General features: G+C 55.2%; 1 protein-coding gene across 1 annotated transcript; it reads left to right on the plus strand.

The window, feature by feature from the left end:
• Window positions 1-69: 69 nt before the first annotated feature.
• PHYSODRAFT_482454 (hypothetical protein) lies at window positions 70-2,460 on the plus strand (the record flags this gene model as incomplete). Its single annotated transcript, XM_009520270.1, has 2 exons — window positions 70-945; window positions 1,003-2,460. The coding sequence occupies 2 exons, from the start codon at window positions 70-72 to the stop codon at window positions 2,458-2,460; spliced, it is 2,334 nt and encodes a 777-aa protein (XP_009518565.1).
• Window positions 2,461-15,073: the final 12,613 nt, after the last annotated feature.

The following is a 15,073-nucleotide window of genomic DNA, read 5'->3' on the forward strand; positions in this document are numbered from 1 at the left end:
GCAGAACACCTCCCTGTCCAAGAACAGAGACCGCAATCCAAGGCGTCATTGAAGAAGAGCCGCAGCCTCATGAGCCTCGACCCGCGCTGCGTGGCCTTCGAGGGGCGCCTGCACGCCGACCGCCGCACCGCCGAGTACGTGGGGCGCGCCAGCCACGACAACGACGCCGCGTGCTTCCGCTCCAGCCGCGCGGCAGCCGCCGGTGCGCGCGCGCAGAAGCTGCGCGTCTTCTACTTCGAGACCCAAATTTTAGCGACGGCGACCGACGAATTAGCGGCTAATCCATCACCTGCGAGAATTGATACTTCTAATTCGTCGGTGGCAGTCCGTCGCCACGCAGCGCAGGACCGCGATGCCGCGGCCACCACAGCTAGAGACTGGAGACGACGCGCCGAACTGCAGGCTATGGACCTGGAGGACGTGCAGATCCCGAGTATCTCGGTCAATGGATCCTCTGGCGGAGTACCTGTGAATTTTAATTTTTCGTTAAACTCGCGAACCATGCAGCAGATGCGCTCCCGCATCGACCGACGCCGCATTCGTCGCAGCAACGAGAGGATGAAGTTTAACCACAAAATCGCAGTTGGGTTCCTGGTGGACGACGCCGAGCAGAAAGTTGCAGCTTCGGACAAGATTTCCACGTCTTTTTCGTTGTTTTCGAGGTCCAGCGGCTTCATGGAGGCCAGAATGTCGCGTCGGGCGGTGAAGCAGTTGATGCAGAGGATCCTGCCAGATGTGACGGCGGGTGGGGAGTCGGGATCGTCATCAGAGGAGGAGGAAGAGGAAAATGAAGGAGCGCAGAAGAGGAGCAGGACGTACCCTGCAACTTTGCACTCAGATCTGGGGGAGACTGTGAACTCGCTGGCTTATGTGGGTAAAACAGGGCGCGTGGTCTCTCATGGAAGAGTGTTCTTACAGTGTGAGCGATACGGAGCGGGAGATGTGGTCGGGTGTGGAGTGTTGCTAGACAGCAATACGTTCTTTTTCACGTTGAATCGGAAGCTGATGGGCATGCTGGCGGCTAGAGATGTGTTCGACCTGGACGATTTTGGAGAAGTTGAAGTGGTGTCAGATGATGAAGAGAGCGATGACGAGGAGGATGAAGAAGAGAGTAAAGATGAAGACGGTGAAGACGGCGTGTCAGTAGAGGAAGACGATGTACGGCTAGACCGGGTTGACGACGCCGAGATGGAAGATATTGATGGTCGCCACGAGGATGAGAAGGCGCTGTATGCGTCTGTGAGCCTTCACGGGGCGGGCGAATGTGTGCATGCAGTATTTGAGCCTGACGAGTTCCAGTTTGATTTAGCGGAGTTCGAGCTACAGATCCAGAAGGACCGACAGTGCTCGCTGATTGTCGAGCGCGCGAAACGCAGCGAGAACCTGACGTCTAGTGAGATGGAACAATCCGACTGCAAGGACGAGGCTGCAATGAACGAGTTGGTTCAAGATTTCTTCTTGCATTACGGCTATGAGAGTGCGTACAAGGCGTTCGAGGCAGCTCTGGCGCCAACAAAGCGGCCACGACTATCATCGGACGCGATGGATATGGACGATGGTGAGGAAGCTGAAGCAAGTACTGTGACCCTGGGTGTGAGCAGCGTCGAAGATATGGAGGACGAATCTAAGAGCGATGATGTGGATTTTGGTGAAGTGCAACTAAGTTTGTATCCTCCGCAAAAACAGCAGATGCGCGAGTCTTTAAGTCTACGCCACGAGGTTCGTGAGCACATTCGCTGCTTCAGGACGGCACAGGCGTTGGTGGCTCTGGAACAACATGCAGCAACACTCACAACCAATGTGGCAGCATATCGGTCCCGACTCTTTCGAAAGCTTATGCTGCACTGTCAAATCCTCTGCGTTATTGATATTTTGACCCACGATACTGACGTCAAATCGGGTCCTATGCTGGCAGCCAGTGGTGCACTTACGGCACGAAGCGGATGGGATCCGGAGTCGGCAATTGAGATCGCCCGGCAAATTTTTGGACCTTCTTCCGAGATCGCAGCGAATGGGAAGCGGAAGCGACAGCGCGACAGTCAAAACAAGCGTGACAGCACTGACGACGTTGCACTTGCCATGAGTCTTCTGCTGTACGATCAGCACGAGAGCATACCGGAGTCGAGTCGTGCGCGTAAATTCCTGACGTCCGAATTTCGGGAGTCGGTCGCTGACCAGCTGAACAGCTTGTTACTTACGAGCGAGGATTCTGCGAAGACGCCACCGCGAGTATCAGCTCTCGAAGCGTTTATGAAGGACCTGGAAAGTCTGCAGAAGGAGTGTTTGCATCAAGGATGCCGAGTATACCCAGAAAGTGTTGCAGCTGCAACTAATGACAGAAGCAAAACCTCGTCACGTCGGCGGCGAGCTTCTGTATCTTCAAGTTCGGACGATTCGTCTTCACAGTCGCAAAGTGAAGATGACAACAGATTTGATGACGACGATGGTGACGAGGAGTGACGAAATAAGCTTCACATTCTAGTGGAGCGTGGTGGACTGGAAGCGGCCTAGACTGGATAAGGTATACTTAATTAGTACGCGTTAAACCAACGAATTGCTAAGCTTTTGTAGTTGGTTTGGCCATAGTGACGGGCTGATGAGATCGGATGCTGACAAATCGCCTTCGCTGCCTTGAACGAGCATGTCGTCAAGATCTTAAAGAGCGCTGGCTCAGGTCTTATCTCGGCGAGGTGCCTCAGGTCTAGCAACATCCCAAGAGTTACTCAACCTGCGTGTACTACATGTACGTAGTGGCTCTGCTGCAGAGTTCCATTTATGAATTTTCTCGATCTGGTACACGGCTCAAGAGGATAATTTCCCGTCTTTTTTGCAGAGATATGTGCTTGGTGAGGCTGGCAATGTGAATTACGGAGAGGGCGGCAAGATGGTAGCGACACCCTGTCGAATATCGACGTGACACGCGACATACTTGGCGGACCTCAGCATGCTGAAGCTTCTGCTCTGTCCGAGGGCTGGGGCGATGTGGCGGAAATACTCACGGCTGAGGTGATAGCGTGAATGCAATACTACATGTATCAATCCTGTTTTTTAATGTTGGCCTTGTGAGTCACAAATCACAAGTTGTGACGCTAGAATGCTAGAACCGACAGGTCGAAGCCTTTTGGTAGACTAACTGTAAAGTAAAATTGTGAATACGGAGTGTGTTTTCGCATTGATCACAAGCCGGTGAAACTGTTGGAATTGGGGCCATACTAGGATTCGCTAGACATTATTCACGCCGTTGAGCTCGAAGTTCGCTCCCCTGTGGACATGCGAATATCTGCCGAGCAACACGAAACTACCAGGCGATGAAAATACAAGCTAGAGCTGTTTGTAAAAAAATATACAAAAATGTGATTTGTTTCCTTCGTTTCTTGAGCTTTGCTCTCGGACTCCATTTGCAAGTATACATGTAGTATAAGCTTATTGCGAGCGGTGCACTGCTCTGCTATCGGCATCTTAGAGAGAAGGCCCCAGGTACTTGACCTGGTGGCGTAGCCTGCTAGAAGCTGGCACTTTGATGTCTAAGCGAGTTCCCCTAAACTATTCCTAGTTGATCGATTTCCCTTCCTGAGGTCATGCTGAGGCGGTTTGAGGGGATGCAGTTGCAGAGGTTAATCGGGAGTTCCATACGGGGGGGGGGGGGGGTATAGTGATGGAGGTAGTCGGGGGTCGGAAATAGACTTATATCGGAATCAATCCGGGCTTGATCTTCGTCACTGCTTAGGCTGAAAGCACTGCTCTGCTATCGTGACATACTTTCACTGTACATTGTTGAAGGTGATACGGATTCCATGTCAGCAGCTGTAAAAGCGTTGTCGCGCAATCAAGGTGTGGCTAAACGACACTTCTGTGGTACTGTACAGTACTGTATGTTCAGGTATTAATAATACTTCGTAGATGTACCAGCGTTTTTCGGCGCTAGTGCAAGTGCTCTCGGTAAGGCTGCAACACACGAGAACCAACTGCAAGAGGCTGTGGCTAGACGGACAGAACACGATTGGTGTTCTGTCCAAATGTTCTGTCATAGCCGGACAGAACATTGGACAGAACATTTTGTCTGAAGACGGATGATATGGACGTAGGTACGGTTATTAGTGTTCTTCGTGTGAATTCTATCACACGCTGAGCCCAAGGCGACTATTAGGAAGTAATGTTATGTCAGTCGAATCCGTATTGTGGTATGCTAGACGCATCCACCACGCATTCTTGTCACGGAAGCGATATGTGTATGACCACTTATCATACCCAGGATTGCTTCAAATGTATTAACTACTGGTACAAATGCCCCTTAGCAAAAGTTGTGTAGTTCTTGTGTACTTGGATGTAACGGGGTACAATCAAGTGTACCCATTACATGAAGAGTGACGGGTGTCACTCTCCCGAGTACATGGTACATGGTACCAGTAGCTCCGCAAGCCAACCATTTGAGTTTGCGTGGGCTTTTGTATAGTTAACTTGTAGTTTGTATTACGACCAAGTTAACCTCTACCAAAATACAGTCAGTCTTATAACCTACTCCTTTGTAGCAAACCGTTCCCTTTGATGCCGGGAACAGGTGAACTGCTGTTCACCTGGATAGTAATATCCGCACGCACTTCCTCTGTGCATTGTGCTGTGTGACCCCGTCACACTTGGTAGCACTTGTAGTCAATCCTACGCCTACGCGGGTAGATTGGTCTACCTGAATCCTCGGTGGCTCAGGTCTGTGAGCCACGATGGACCGAAGTGAGTTTCCTCACTTGACTGACTCGCAGTTCGAGTCGGTGCGGAAGATGGCGGGCATCTTCGGAAGAGATGCCCTCCGGAGCTTGGTCGCGGCGGCGCCAGCCGAGCAGGTCGACCGTGTGAGCGCGTTTGACGAGTACGAACGCGGGCTCATCGCTCATGTGCAGGGAAACCTGCTGGCTCAGATGAGTGAGCCCAAACGGGTGCAGCCTAAGCCTCTACGGCTAGCTCTGCCTCCGTTCGAAGGGAAGGAAGGTGAGAACCTTCACTTCTGGATCCGGGAGACCGAGATCGCAATGAGCGCAGGTCTCATCTCGGCCGAGAACCTTCGAGTCGCCTTCGCGCTCTCCAATCTTGGTGGACGTGCCAGGACTTGGGCGTATACGCGCAAAGCGATGTCGCCTGGATGTTTCACATCCTGGGTTCAGCTGTGTGAGCAGCTTCGAGCCGCTTTTCTCCCGGCGAACAACGAGTTCCGCCAGCGCTCGCGCTTCCTTGCCTGCAAACAAGGGGAGCGCGAGCTGTACGCGTACGTACAGGAGATGCGCACGTTGGGAACCTCGCTGGTGGGGAACCCACTGTCGGAAGACGTCGAGATGACAGTCTTCGTGGACGGCCTGAAGGTCGGTCCTGCGCGCACGCAGTTGTTCCGCGTGCGCACCGCCACTATAGAGGAGGCGATCCAAGTCGCCCACCAGGAAGAGTACAGCCACAAGCAGGCTGGTGCTCTGGCTGTTGTACAGCCTGTGGTCGCTGACAGCGAACTAGAACCAATGGAACTGAGTTCGGCTGAGCAGTACTCAGCCCGCTGCTACGGCTGCGGCGGACTAGGACACTATCAACGTGTCTGCCCATCGCCTGGGTCTGAGAAGAAGACCTACCCGAAGACCAGAGGGTCAAGGGGGCGCCGACGCCATGCACCGTCAGGTGCTCAAGGGGGACACAACCACCAGTATGGACGAGGGCCTTGCTGGGGTTGGCCCGAGTCTTTGTGATGGGTGTACGGAAGGCGTACACCACAGAAACCCGGGGTCCCTTGCGAGCACTGACGCTCGCATTGGTGAAGGACAACGGTGGGTTGTCGGTAGTACACGTGAGTGTGCGGGGGTAATGGTATCCCGAGACATGATTGAGTCTGGGACGTCGCGTGGATGTTCGCACGTCGCCAGATGTGTCGGTTGGAATAACGACACAAGTGCCGAGACTCTGTGAGAGAGTCTAAGCACAAGGTCAGGTCTCATTGACTGAGGCTGGGCCGAAGAAGAACCTTGGGGTCCGCTGTGACCCTGGCTGCCGCGCTCGAGGGCGCTGACAGCAATGGAACAGCACATGGTCCCGGACATGGAACCGTACATCGTCCCGGACATCGTGCCGAAGCCGGCCCTGGGCATGAAACCGTATATGCCCTCGGCTTGAGCAAGTATGACTTGGCCCTGAGTGCGCCGTGCAAGCTGCACAGGCTCTCGGTCGAGTAGCGCGACAACGCCTTGAGGCTAAGTCGGCCCTCTGTGTCTGACAGACCATTGGTGAGTCATGTTCCCACCTCTGGACAGACACAAGGGCGTCCGATGGGACCGCCAGGGCGCTGGATGCGTCCGACAAGACGAAGAAGAAGAAGGGAGGAATCATTGACATGCTGCTGGTAACTTAGTTCCACGCACGGTCTGTATGACCAAGACTAGTGATCAGGTCACTTGGGTCTCCTCGCGTGTGGTGGATGACCACATGGAGTTTAAGAGGCTCGTGACACCGTCACGATGTCATAGCCGCACGGTCCTCTTGAAGGCGCCGCGCGGCTTTGATTTTAAGCGGGGTAGGAGTGCGCGCAAGCACTTCCTTCCTCCAAGGGCTTGGCACCCGGTCATCATGGATGACGTTCGACTGGGTGTCGACCAGCGCAGCTGTGGCCATGCGCACAGAAGACGTGGCTTGGGTACACGACGTACCTGCGGCGATGCATGTTGCGTCGCCGCCGACTCGGCGAGCATGGTCGATCACGACTGGAACGTGTCTGCCGGAGGGCGACACCTCAATGACCACATGCAGGAGCATGCTCGGTCTGAAGGCAAAGGCCGCTGCATGGCAGGGATCGTTGGTACGGTCTGTCGCGCCTATCACTGTGCGGTGTTGGGACAACAAGTGTCCATGAGTATGCGTGCATGCCATGCAGCTACTCTGAATGCAGGACAAGCCGTACGCTGTCATGGGTGTCATTGCCCGAAGACGTGGGTAACAGAGTAACACGTCAAGTCACGCAGACTCAAACTGCATCCAGGCTGGTAGATGCCAAGCCCTCGTCGACGATGTTGACCCAGAGCCAAAGAAGGGTAGCTACCCGTGCCACCGGAGTCTGCTGGCACGGTGACTCGGTGCTGCAGGGCGGCGCGAGGTTAGGTGGCCGGCTGGCGCCTGACCCGCCGGGGCTCAAATCGTAACTGGGGGAGGGGATCGGAAGTGCCCTTCCTCCCGAGGTCTCTTGCATAAAACGTAGAAGCCAGTGTAGTGGCTACATGGTGTATCCACTCACGAAGTATTTCACGAAGGTGCTGGACCTGATGCATCGCTGCTCAGGTCCCATGGTCATGGTGACCGATGGCCAGCAACCTTGGCAGCGGCTACTGTCACTGCTGGGCCGAAGATGGCGCGCGCATTCGCTGCTGGAAGGCTGCCTCTGTCAGGCAAAGACATGGCAGCCAGTCTGCGGCTTGGTCCGCGGACGATGGCATGTGTACATACGCAACACCATGCCGCAGCGTGATGCTGTTGCAACACTGGACGCGGTACGTCTACCGGCCAGGTAGCCATCAGCACCACGCCAAAGCTCCAGGCTGTTGCTACGCTGGGCGCGGCACGTCTGCCGGCCAGGCAGCTATCAGTCCCGAGCATGGGTGTTGCCCACGAGGGGAGAACCCGAACGTGTTGCCTTTGCAGACATTCACAGTTGGCGCGGCACATGCCGCACCTGTAAGGCGCGAAGCCATACGCGTGCACGTGGCACATACTACCTGTGACATAGTCGCGGTGCGTGACGCTCAATGTGCGCGTGGCACTTGGTGTACGCGAGGTACCCCTAGTGCACGCGACACTACTTGTGCACGTGGCACTTGAGGTGCACGAGGCACTTATGGCCGTCGTGGTACGTGCCATACACGACGTGCCTTTGGTGTATGAGGTGGTGCCCTCGTACACCTTGGTCCTGTATGGACTGTGTGCCATGCGGTCTTGCACGCACACCGACCTGGTGTTGGTCGCCGCGACGCAGGATGCGATCGCCGGTGACGGAGGGCAATACACCCCACACCACGATGAAGTACCCTTGCGGTACCCTGGTGTCGAAGGAAGACACCTTAGCGTCAGCGACGTGATGGCCGTGACGCGCTGCAGGGCTTTAGACAAGTCCGCCGCGTTGCTCTGTATGATGAGCGGGTTGCTGGAAGCAGCCATGGTCGCTCAAGCAAACACGACGTTGAAGCATGACGCTTCATGGCTGTGCTCAGCGCTTGACCATAGCCCATGGGTCGAGCCGACGTATTCGGCCGACCGGCACACCGTGCTGTGACGAGCGCGACCCTGTCGGGCCGCTGTCATGGCCGGAGATGAGCAGCACAACTCTCTCCATGGTTACGCTACGCGCTGACCGGAAAGGTTCTGTCCCTCGCGGGAGGCACTGCAGCACGAACGTACCAGCGGGGCCCGAGGGCCATGCGACGCCAACGGCTGGTTGTCTACGAGGGACACCGCAAGTTTGGAGGCACATGCATCCCGTGCCGAGGCACTCTGCGCCTGCTAGCGCTGTGAATACGGCCACTAAACGCGTCGGCTTCGCGGCCAACATCGCCGAGGGCAGGGGGGTTCCGCGCGGGGTGCCCGCTGTGGGCACAAGTCACTGTGGGCGTGACGATGAGGCGCGCCAGCCTTGCGGCGGCAGCGCCCGAGAATCCGACCTTTGGGTGTTCGGATTCTCTCGAAGCTGATTGGAGAATCAAATGTGATTCTCAGATAAGTGGGGGAGGATGTAACGGGGTACAATCAAGTGTACCCATTACATGAAGAGTGACGGGTGTCACTCTCCCGAGTACATGGTACATGGTACCAGTAGCTCCGCAAGCCAACCATTTAAGTTTGCGTGGGCTTTTGTATAGTTAACTTGTAGTTTGTATTACGACCAAGTTAACCTCTACCAAAATACAGTCAGTCTTATAACCTACTCCTTTGTAGCAAACCGTTCCCTTTGATGCCGGGAACAGGTGAACTGCTGTTCACCTGGATAGTAATATCCGCACGCCCTTCCTCTGTGCATTGTGCTGTGTGACCCCGTCACATTGGATCAAGATATAAAAGCCAATTTATTCATTTAGTAAGGCCAGCGAGTGGCGAAGGTAGCGCAGTCTATAATACTCGAGTGACCCTTTTAGATTTCCTGTCCACAAACTAGAGTCACCGAGGTGAACTTCTAGGAATAGGAGAGACAAAGGATCGCAGTTGACTTGAGATTATGCGGGCGAGGCTTGGTAGTCGAGTGTTGGTTAGGAAGGAAATCCGAAATTGAATTAGAATGAGTTAAGCAAAACTGCTTTTAGGAGTCTGTCCTACCGTGTCTTACCAACGAGTACACGAAGTCCTAGCTTCTAACTCCAACATGTTTTGTCGAGGCTGCGAAAACTAAATGTCGATTGTGGTTGCAGATCCCATGCAAACGGCAACTTCAACTTGACCTTCTCTCAGCCAATCAGAATCACCAAATCCGGGGAACCAGCCAATCACATTGCAGCATACAGTACAACCGTACGCCTTGGCAACAACTCCACAGCCGCACGTACCTCGATTCGGAGTCGCACAACTAGACTGCGAAGTGTCCAATCGCAACACCCCCACTCAATTCGCAGTCTACCCAAGTAAGTCAATGACGTTACTTCTCTCGAGCAGGTAGCGAAGAGTCTTCGTAGACAATCCCTTCGTCAGGAAGTCAGCGAGCTGGTTCTTGGAGTCGACGTACTCCAGCTCAACTTCACCAGTCGCAACCATCTCGCGGATGAAGTGGTAGCGGATGTCGATGTGTTTGGTGCGAGACTGGTAGCCGACATTCTTCGCCAACGCCATGGCACCTTGGTTGTCCTCGTAAATCACCGTAGATCCATCCTGCTCCGCACCCAAATCCTTGAGCAGAAGTCGCATCCACACCACCTCCTTCACACATTCGCTGAGAGCCATGTACTCTGCCTCAGTCGAACTCAGCGCGACCGTCTTCTGAAAAGTCGAGCGCCAAACCACGGGAGCACCACACATCATCAGCATCATTCCGCTGACAGAGCGTCTGTCGTCGCGGTTGCCAGCCCAGTCGGCGTCCGAATACGCGACGAGCTCCGTGCCAAGCAATCCATCGTAGACGATCCCGATATTCTTGGTACCATACCACACGGATACCAGCATTCCAGTGTTTCTCATCGGGGTTCTCCAGAAAACGACTCAGCTTGGCCACTGCAACTGAAATGTCCGGTCGAGTTCCACACGCCAGGTACATCAGACTTCCCACGAGAGAGCGAAACTGTAACAGGGTTACACGCACAAGTGGCTACAGTCACTTGTAACTCTAACAGATACGACGTCTGTTAGAGGTTCGAAAGACTTTCTCGACCTTGGTGTAGACACACCAAAGGCTACATACATTTACGACCACCACGACGGGTGGTCCATAGAGACTTAGGATTCCTATTGGCTGAGAGCAGCATCTCTTAGCCAATGAGCGACATGCATAGCATTGGAATTCTGCCAACCAGCCGTTGGCAGATTCCTATCTTAGAATATTACATTTAGAGGAAGTCAGAAACATAAAACAAAAATAGCAGTTCTCATTTTAACCCAAAAACATTATTTGGATCGTTTATTTAGATTAATCTATACTCGGAGGCCCGAGTATAATTAACTCTAATTTAAACTAAGCTACGCTTCCTCACATACACGCGCACACGTGTAAGCTAAAGTAGTGAGCCAAAGTAGGCCCATTACACCTGGTAGCACGTTGTAGTCCGTCCAACGACCGACTACCTGAGTTCGTACGTCACCGCACGTACGCGGAGCTGAGAACCTTCCCATGGATACGGAGGTGTCCATGGAAAGCTCCACTACGCCTGCAACTCACGTTGCGCGCGCTGACTGCCCCCACCTGTCGGACCCAGAGTGGGAAGCTCTCCAACGACTGTCAACAGTCATTGGTGAGGCGGCTGTAGCTACGATGCTGCGTACGCTAACGCCGACAGAGCAACATGGTGTTGCTCTGGGATTCATCATGAGGGAGCAGCGAGATGCTGCTTCGTCTACCACGGTGTCGTCGGGGACGACACCGCGCGCGCAATCGCTGAAGCTCAGCGTGAGCAATTTCGTTGGAAGAGAGGGCGAGCCTCTCCTCCGTTGGCTTGTCGAACTCGACACTGCCATTGCGGCTCGACGCATCATCGACCCGATGTCGAAGGTCGCGTTCGCCATGTCATGTCTTGGCGGACGTGCAAGAAGTTGGGCGTATGGACGCCGACTCTCGGATCCTACGTGCTTTAGCACGTACGAGGGTTTCAAGGAAGAGCTCAGACAAGCGTTTGAGCCACCGCAAAATGAGTTCCGATCGAGGGCGGAGTTCCTCGACCTGCAGCAGGGCAAACATGATGTCCATGCTTACGCTCAGAGAGCACGGTACTTGGTCTCGAACATCGTGACCAATCCGATCGACGAGGCGACCAAGGTCGTCACGTTCATGAAGGGGCTGAGAGATGGGCCTGTGAAGACCTATCTCTTTCGTGAGTACCCGAGTACTCTCGAAGCTGCAATTACTCTTGCAATGCAGGAGGAGTTTAGCCTGCGGCAGGCTAAGCTGCATGCAGATGTGCCGAGGCCACAGCCACGCCCGGTAGTGAGGACGGGAGGCCCAGAACCCATGGACCTCTCGAGTGCTGCAACTACTGGACCCCAGCAGTCGCAAGGAAACAATGTGCGATGCTACCGATGCGGTAGAATCGGTCACTTTGCTCGGGAGTGCACGGCCCCCGTGCACCAGCAGGGTGGCTATCGCGGCGGTGCCGGGCACCGTCGCAACCAAACAAAAAACGCTGGACGCCAGTAGGCGCGCGGCGCCCTACTGGTAATGCAGTTCCGCGTGTCGACCTTGGACACGCGACACTGAGGACTGCAGCCCCCAGTGAGGTTCATTCTCACTGCAAGAACCAAGATGACAAGCCTGACCTTGTCATCCTGAATGTGAACTCGATGAGAGCAAGCGGCTCTCGCCGTGCTTTGGTAGATTCTGGCGCGTCGAAGAACATTGTTCGACTGCGAAGTGTATCAAGGCTTGACTTCGAGGATTTAAAGATACCTCGAAGTATGTTGGAAGTACGACTGGCAACGGGTGCCGTCGTGAAGACCGAGAAGCGCATCGTACGCGTGCGCTTCACGTATTAGGATCAAGTGTTTGTCGAGACCTTTATCGTCCTGGATCTGGACGATAAGTTTGACATTGTATTGGGCATGCCGTGGCTTGCACGACATAATCCGGTCATCGATTGGGAGAAGCGCACTCTCGTGCGCTTCGGTCGCGATATCGGAACAGAGAGCGATGGCCCTGTTGCCGCTATGCACGCACCGACAGGTGCGCGCGACTCTCCAGTCAAGACAGCGCCTAATGCCGCTGTCCCGGAGCGCCCTGGGCGCGTGCGAGCACGCGCGCAAGAGCAGCAAGCGTCGGCGTCGCCGCCGACGGCTGAAGGAGAAAATGTGTTGATCTCGGAGATCGACACCCGCTTTTCAGCGAATCAGGAAGAGTCTCCGACCTCAAGGGGCACGGATGACGCAGACGAGTCACACGCCTCAGCCGTGGAGGATGACGCGAATTTGATTGGATCAATTTTGGCCAATAATAAGAGCCAAGGTGACGTAACACCGTCGACTCCCGGAGTCGACGGCTTGGGTGAATTTAATTCGTCGGCTCCCCGAGCCGACGCACCTTCCGTAATGGAGGGCTCCACCAATAACAGGCGTCGAGGTAAAGATGGCGTGTCGGCTCCGGGAGCCGACGCTGCAGGCGGTGCGGACGGTTGCAAACGTCCCGCACAGGAAAAACGTGCATGCTGTCGTGCAGCCGGGCTGCACGACGAAGCGCCGGGCGACCAAGCCGGGCTTGAAGTCGCTCGCCCGCGGGATGAACCCGCCGGCGGTACTAAAGAAGAACACCCGTGCACAGCTGGGCCTGGACGAGGTCAAGAACCAAGCGTAGCCGGGCTCCGCAAAACAAGAAGACGGCGCATGCGCAAGTCGCTGCCTGGGGCCGAGACGCTACAAGGAATGTCTGCCGGGCAGACGGAGGCTGAGAAGCCGGACGTTGAGACGTTGATCGTCTTGACGCGTACCTGTGCCGGGTTCCGGTACAGGGAGATGACTCTCGCTGACCCTCCGACGCAAGCGTCGGAGTTGACTTCGCTTCCAGTCATGAGCTGGAAGCGCTTCGCGCGTGACTTGCACGATGGACGCATCGAGCAAATATGCATTCTCTCGGACGCCGAGAGAACGAAGAGCGAGAATGAAGAACTGAGGCAGTTCTTCATGGAGACCACCACTGAGAGCGAGGACACTCTCAGTGCGAAGACGAAGAAGGAGCGCTTTGAAGAGCAGAGCTGGGACTCGTTGAAAACGAGTCCCTACTACGAGATCTTACGGGAGTACGCGGACGTACTTCCGGAAGAGATTCCTGCGGAGCTTCCGCAGGACAAGGGAATCAAGCACGAGATTGATCTCGTGCCGGGCATGAAGTACTGTGTCACGCGGCAGTGGCCACTGCCGCGAGAGCAGGTCAAAGCGATCGACGACTTCTTCGAAAGTCCTCGCAAAGCTGGACAAGTGCGGGAATCGAAATCCCCGCACAGTGCTCCGACGTTCTGTGTCAAGAAGCCACAGGGCGGTCGGCGCATCGTTCATGCGTATAACAAGCTGAACGATGCGACGATACCGGCGCAGACGCCGATACCTCGAAAAGATGTTATCATCGATTCGTTGGCCAGGAGCACTATTTACAGTGCTCTTGATCTGCGCGATGGGTTCTATCAGATCCTCATGCGTGAGAGCGATATTCCTCCCACGGCAGTGAGCACACCGAGCGGCATGCTATGGGAGTGGCAAGTGATGCCGAAGGGTCTGAAGAACGCCCCTGCGACCTTCAACAGGTGCGTAACGCACTTGTTGCGCTCGGTGCGCGACTTCGCACCGAGCTACTTCGACGATGTGTTCGTCCACAGCCGGGCTGCGGACGGGATGAGCGATGTTGAGATGCACAAGGTGCATCTCCGGAAGCTGCTTGCACTCATGCGCATGCACAAGCTCTATGCGAACCTGAAGAAGTGCATCTTCGGGGCGAGCGAGATACCCGTGCTCGGGTGTCTCGTTGGGAAGAACGGTGTCCGCCCTGACCCTGACAAAGGTCAGAGTGATCAATGAGTGGCCGACGCCGTCGAACGTCAAGGAACTGCGGCAGTTCCTTGGCTTGGCAGACATGATACGCCCGCTGTCACAGCTCCTGAAGAAGGACGCCGAGTGGGTTTGGACTGCTGAGTGTCAGCAGGTCTTCGATGCAGTCAAGCGGGGCTTGACTGAGGCGCCGATCTTGGCGGTGGCTGACCAAGCTCGCCCGTTCCACGTTGTGTGTGACGTATCCGACTTCGCAATCGGATGTGCGTTGATGCAGCACGATCACGAGGGTCGTGATCGTGTCGTCTACTACCAATCGCGTCAGCTGAAGCCAGCTGAGCGCAACTACCCGGTACATGACAAGGGGCCCCTTGCCATGAAGTACGCACTCGCGAAGTTCCGAGTGTATCTACTCGGAAGCAAACCGTTCGTGGTCTATACGGACCACGCGTCGCTGCGGACGGCTGTGAAGTCGCCGCACATTTCGCAACGGATGGTGAGATGACTCTCATTCTTCGCAGAGTATAACTTCCGGGTTGAGTACAAACCCGGAAGACTCAATGCGGTGGCCGACGCGCTCTCGCGTCGACGACCTGACTACGCCACGACTGATGCCGACGTCAATGCCATTGACGCCATGCGATCGAGCACCCCAACGTCGTCACTGTTGGGTGAAGGCCGCGTTCGTGCACGACGCGGACGCGAAGATCTTGCTGGCCTATGGCTCAGCGCCTTCTGACAAAGCTCGTCAGAAGCTGCCGAAGCATCTTCGTGCTCGTGCACACCGTTATCGGGTGCACGACGGGTTATTACTTTACAGCGCAGTCGACGACAACGCGGACCGCGTTGTCGTGCCCAATGACCATGACCTGCGACTCAGGATCATGTACGAGTATCACGATGC

Source organism: Phytophthora sojae (genome assembly GCF_000149755.1).
Source record: "Phytophthora sojae unplaced genomic scaffold PHYSOscaffold_2, whole genome shotgun sequence".
Classification (NCBI taxonomy): Eukaryota; Oomycota; class Peronosporomycetes; order Peronosporales; family Peronosporaceae; genus Phytophthora; species Phytophthora sojae.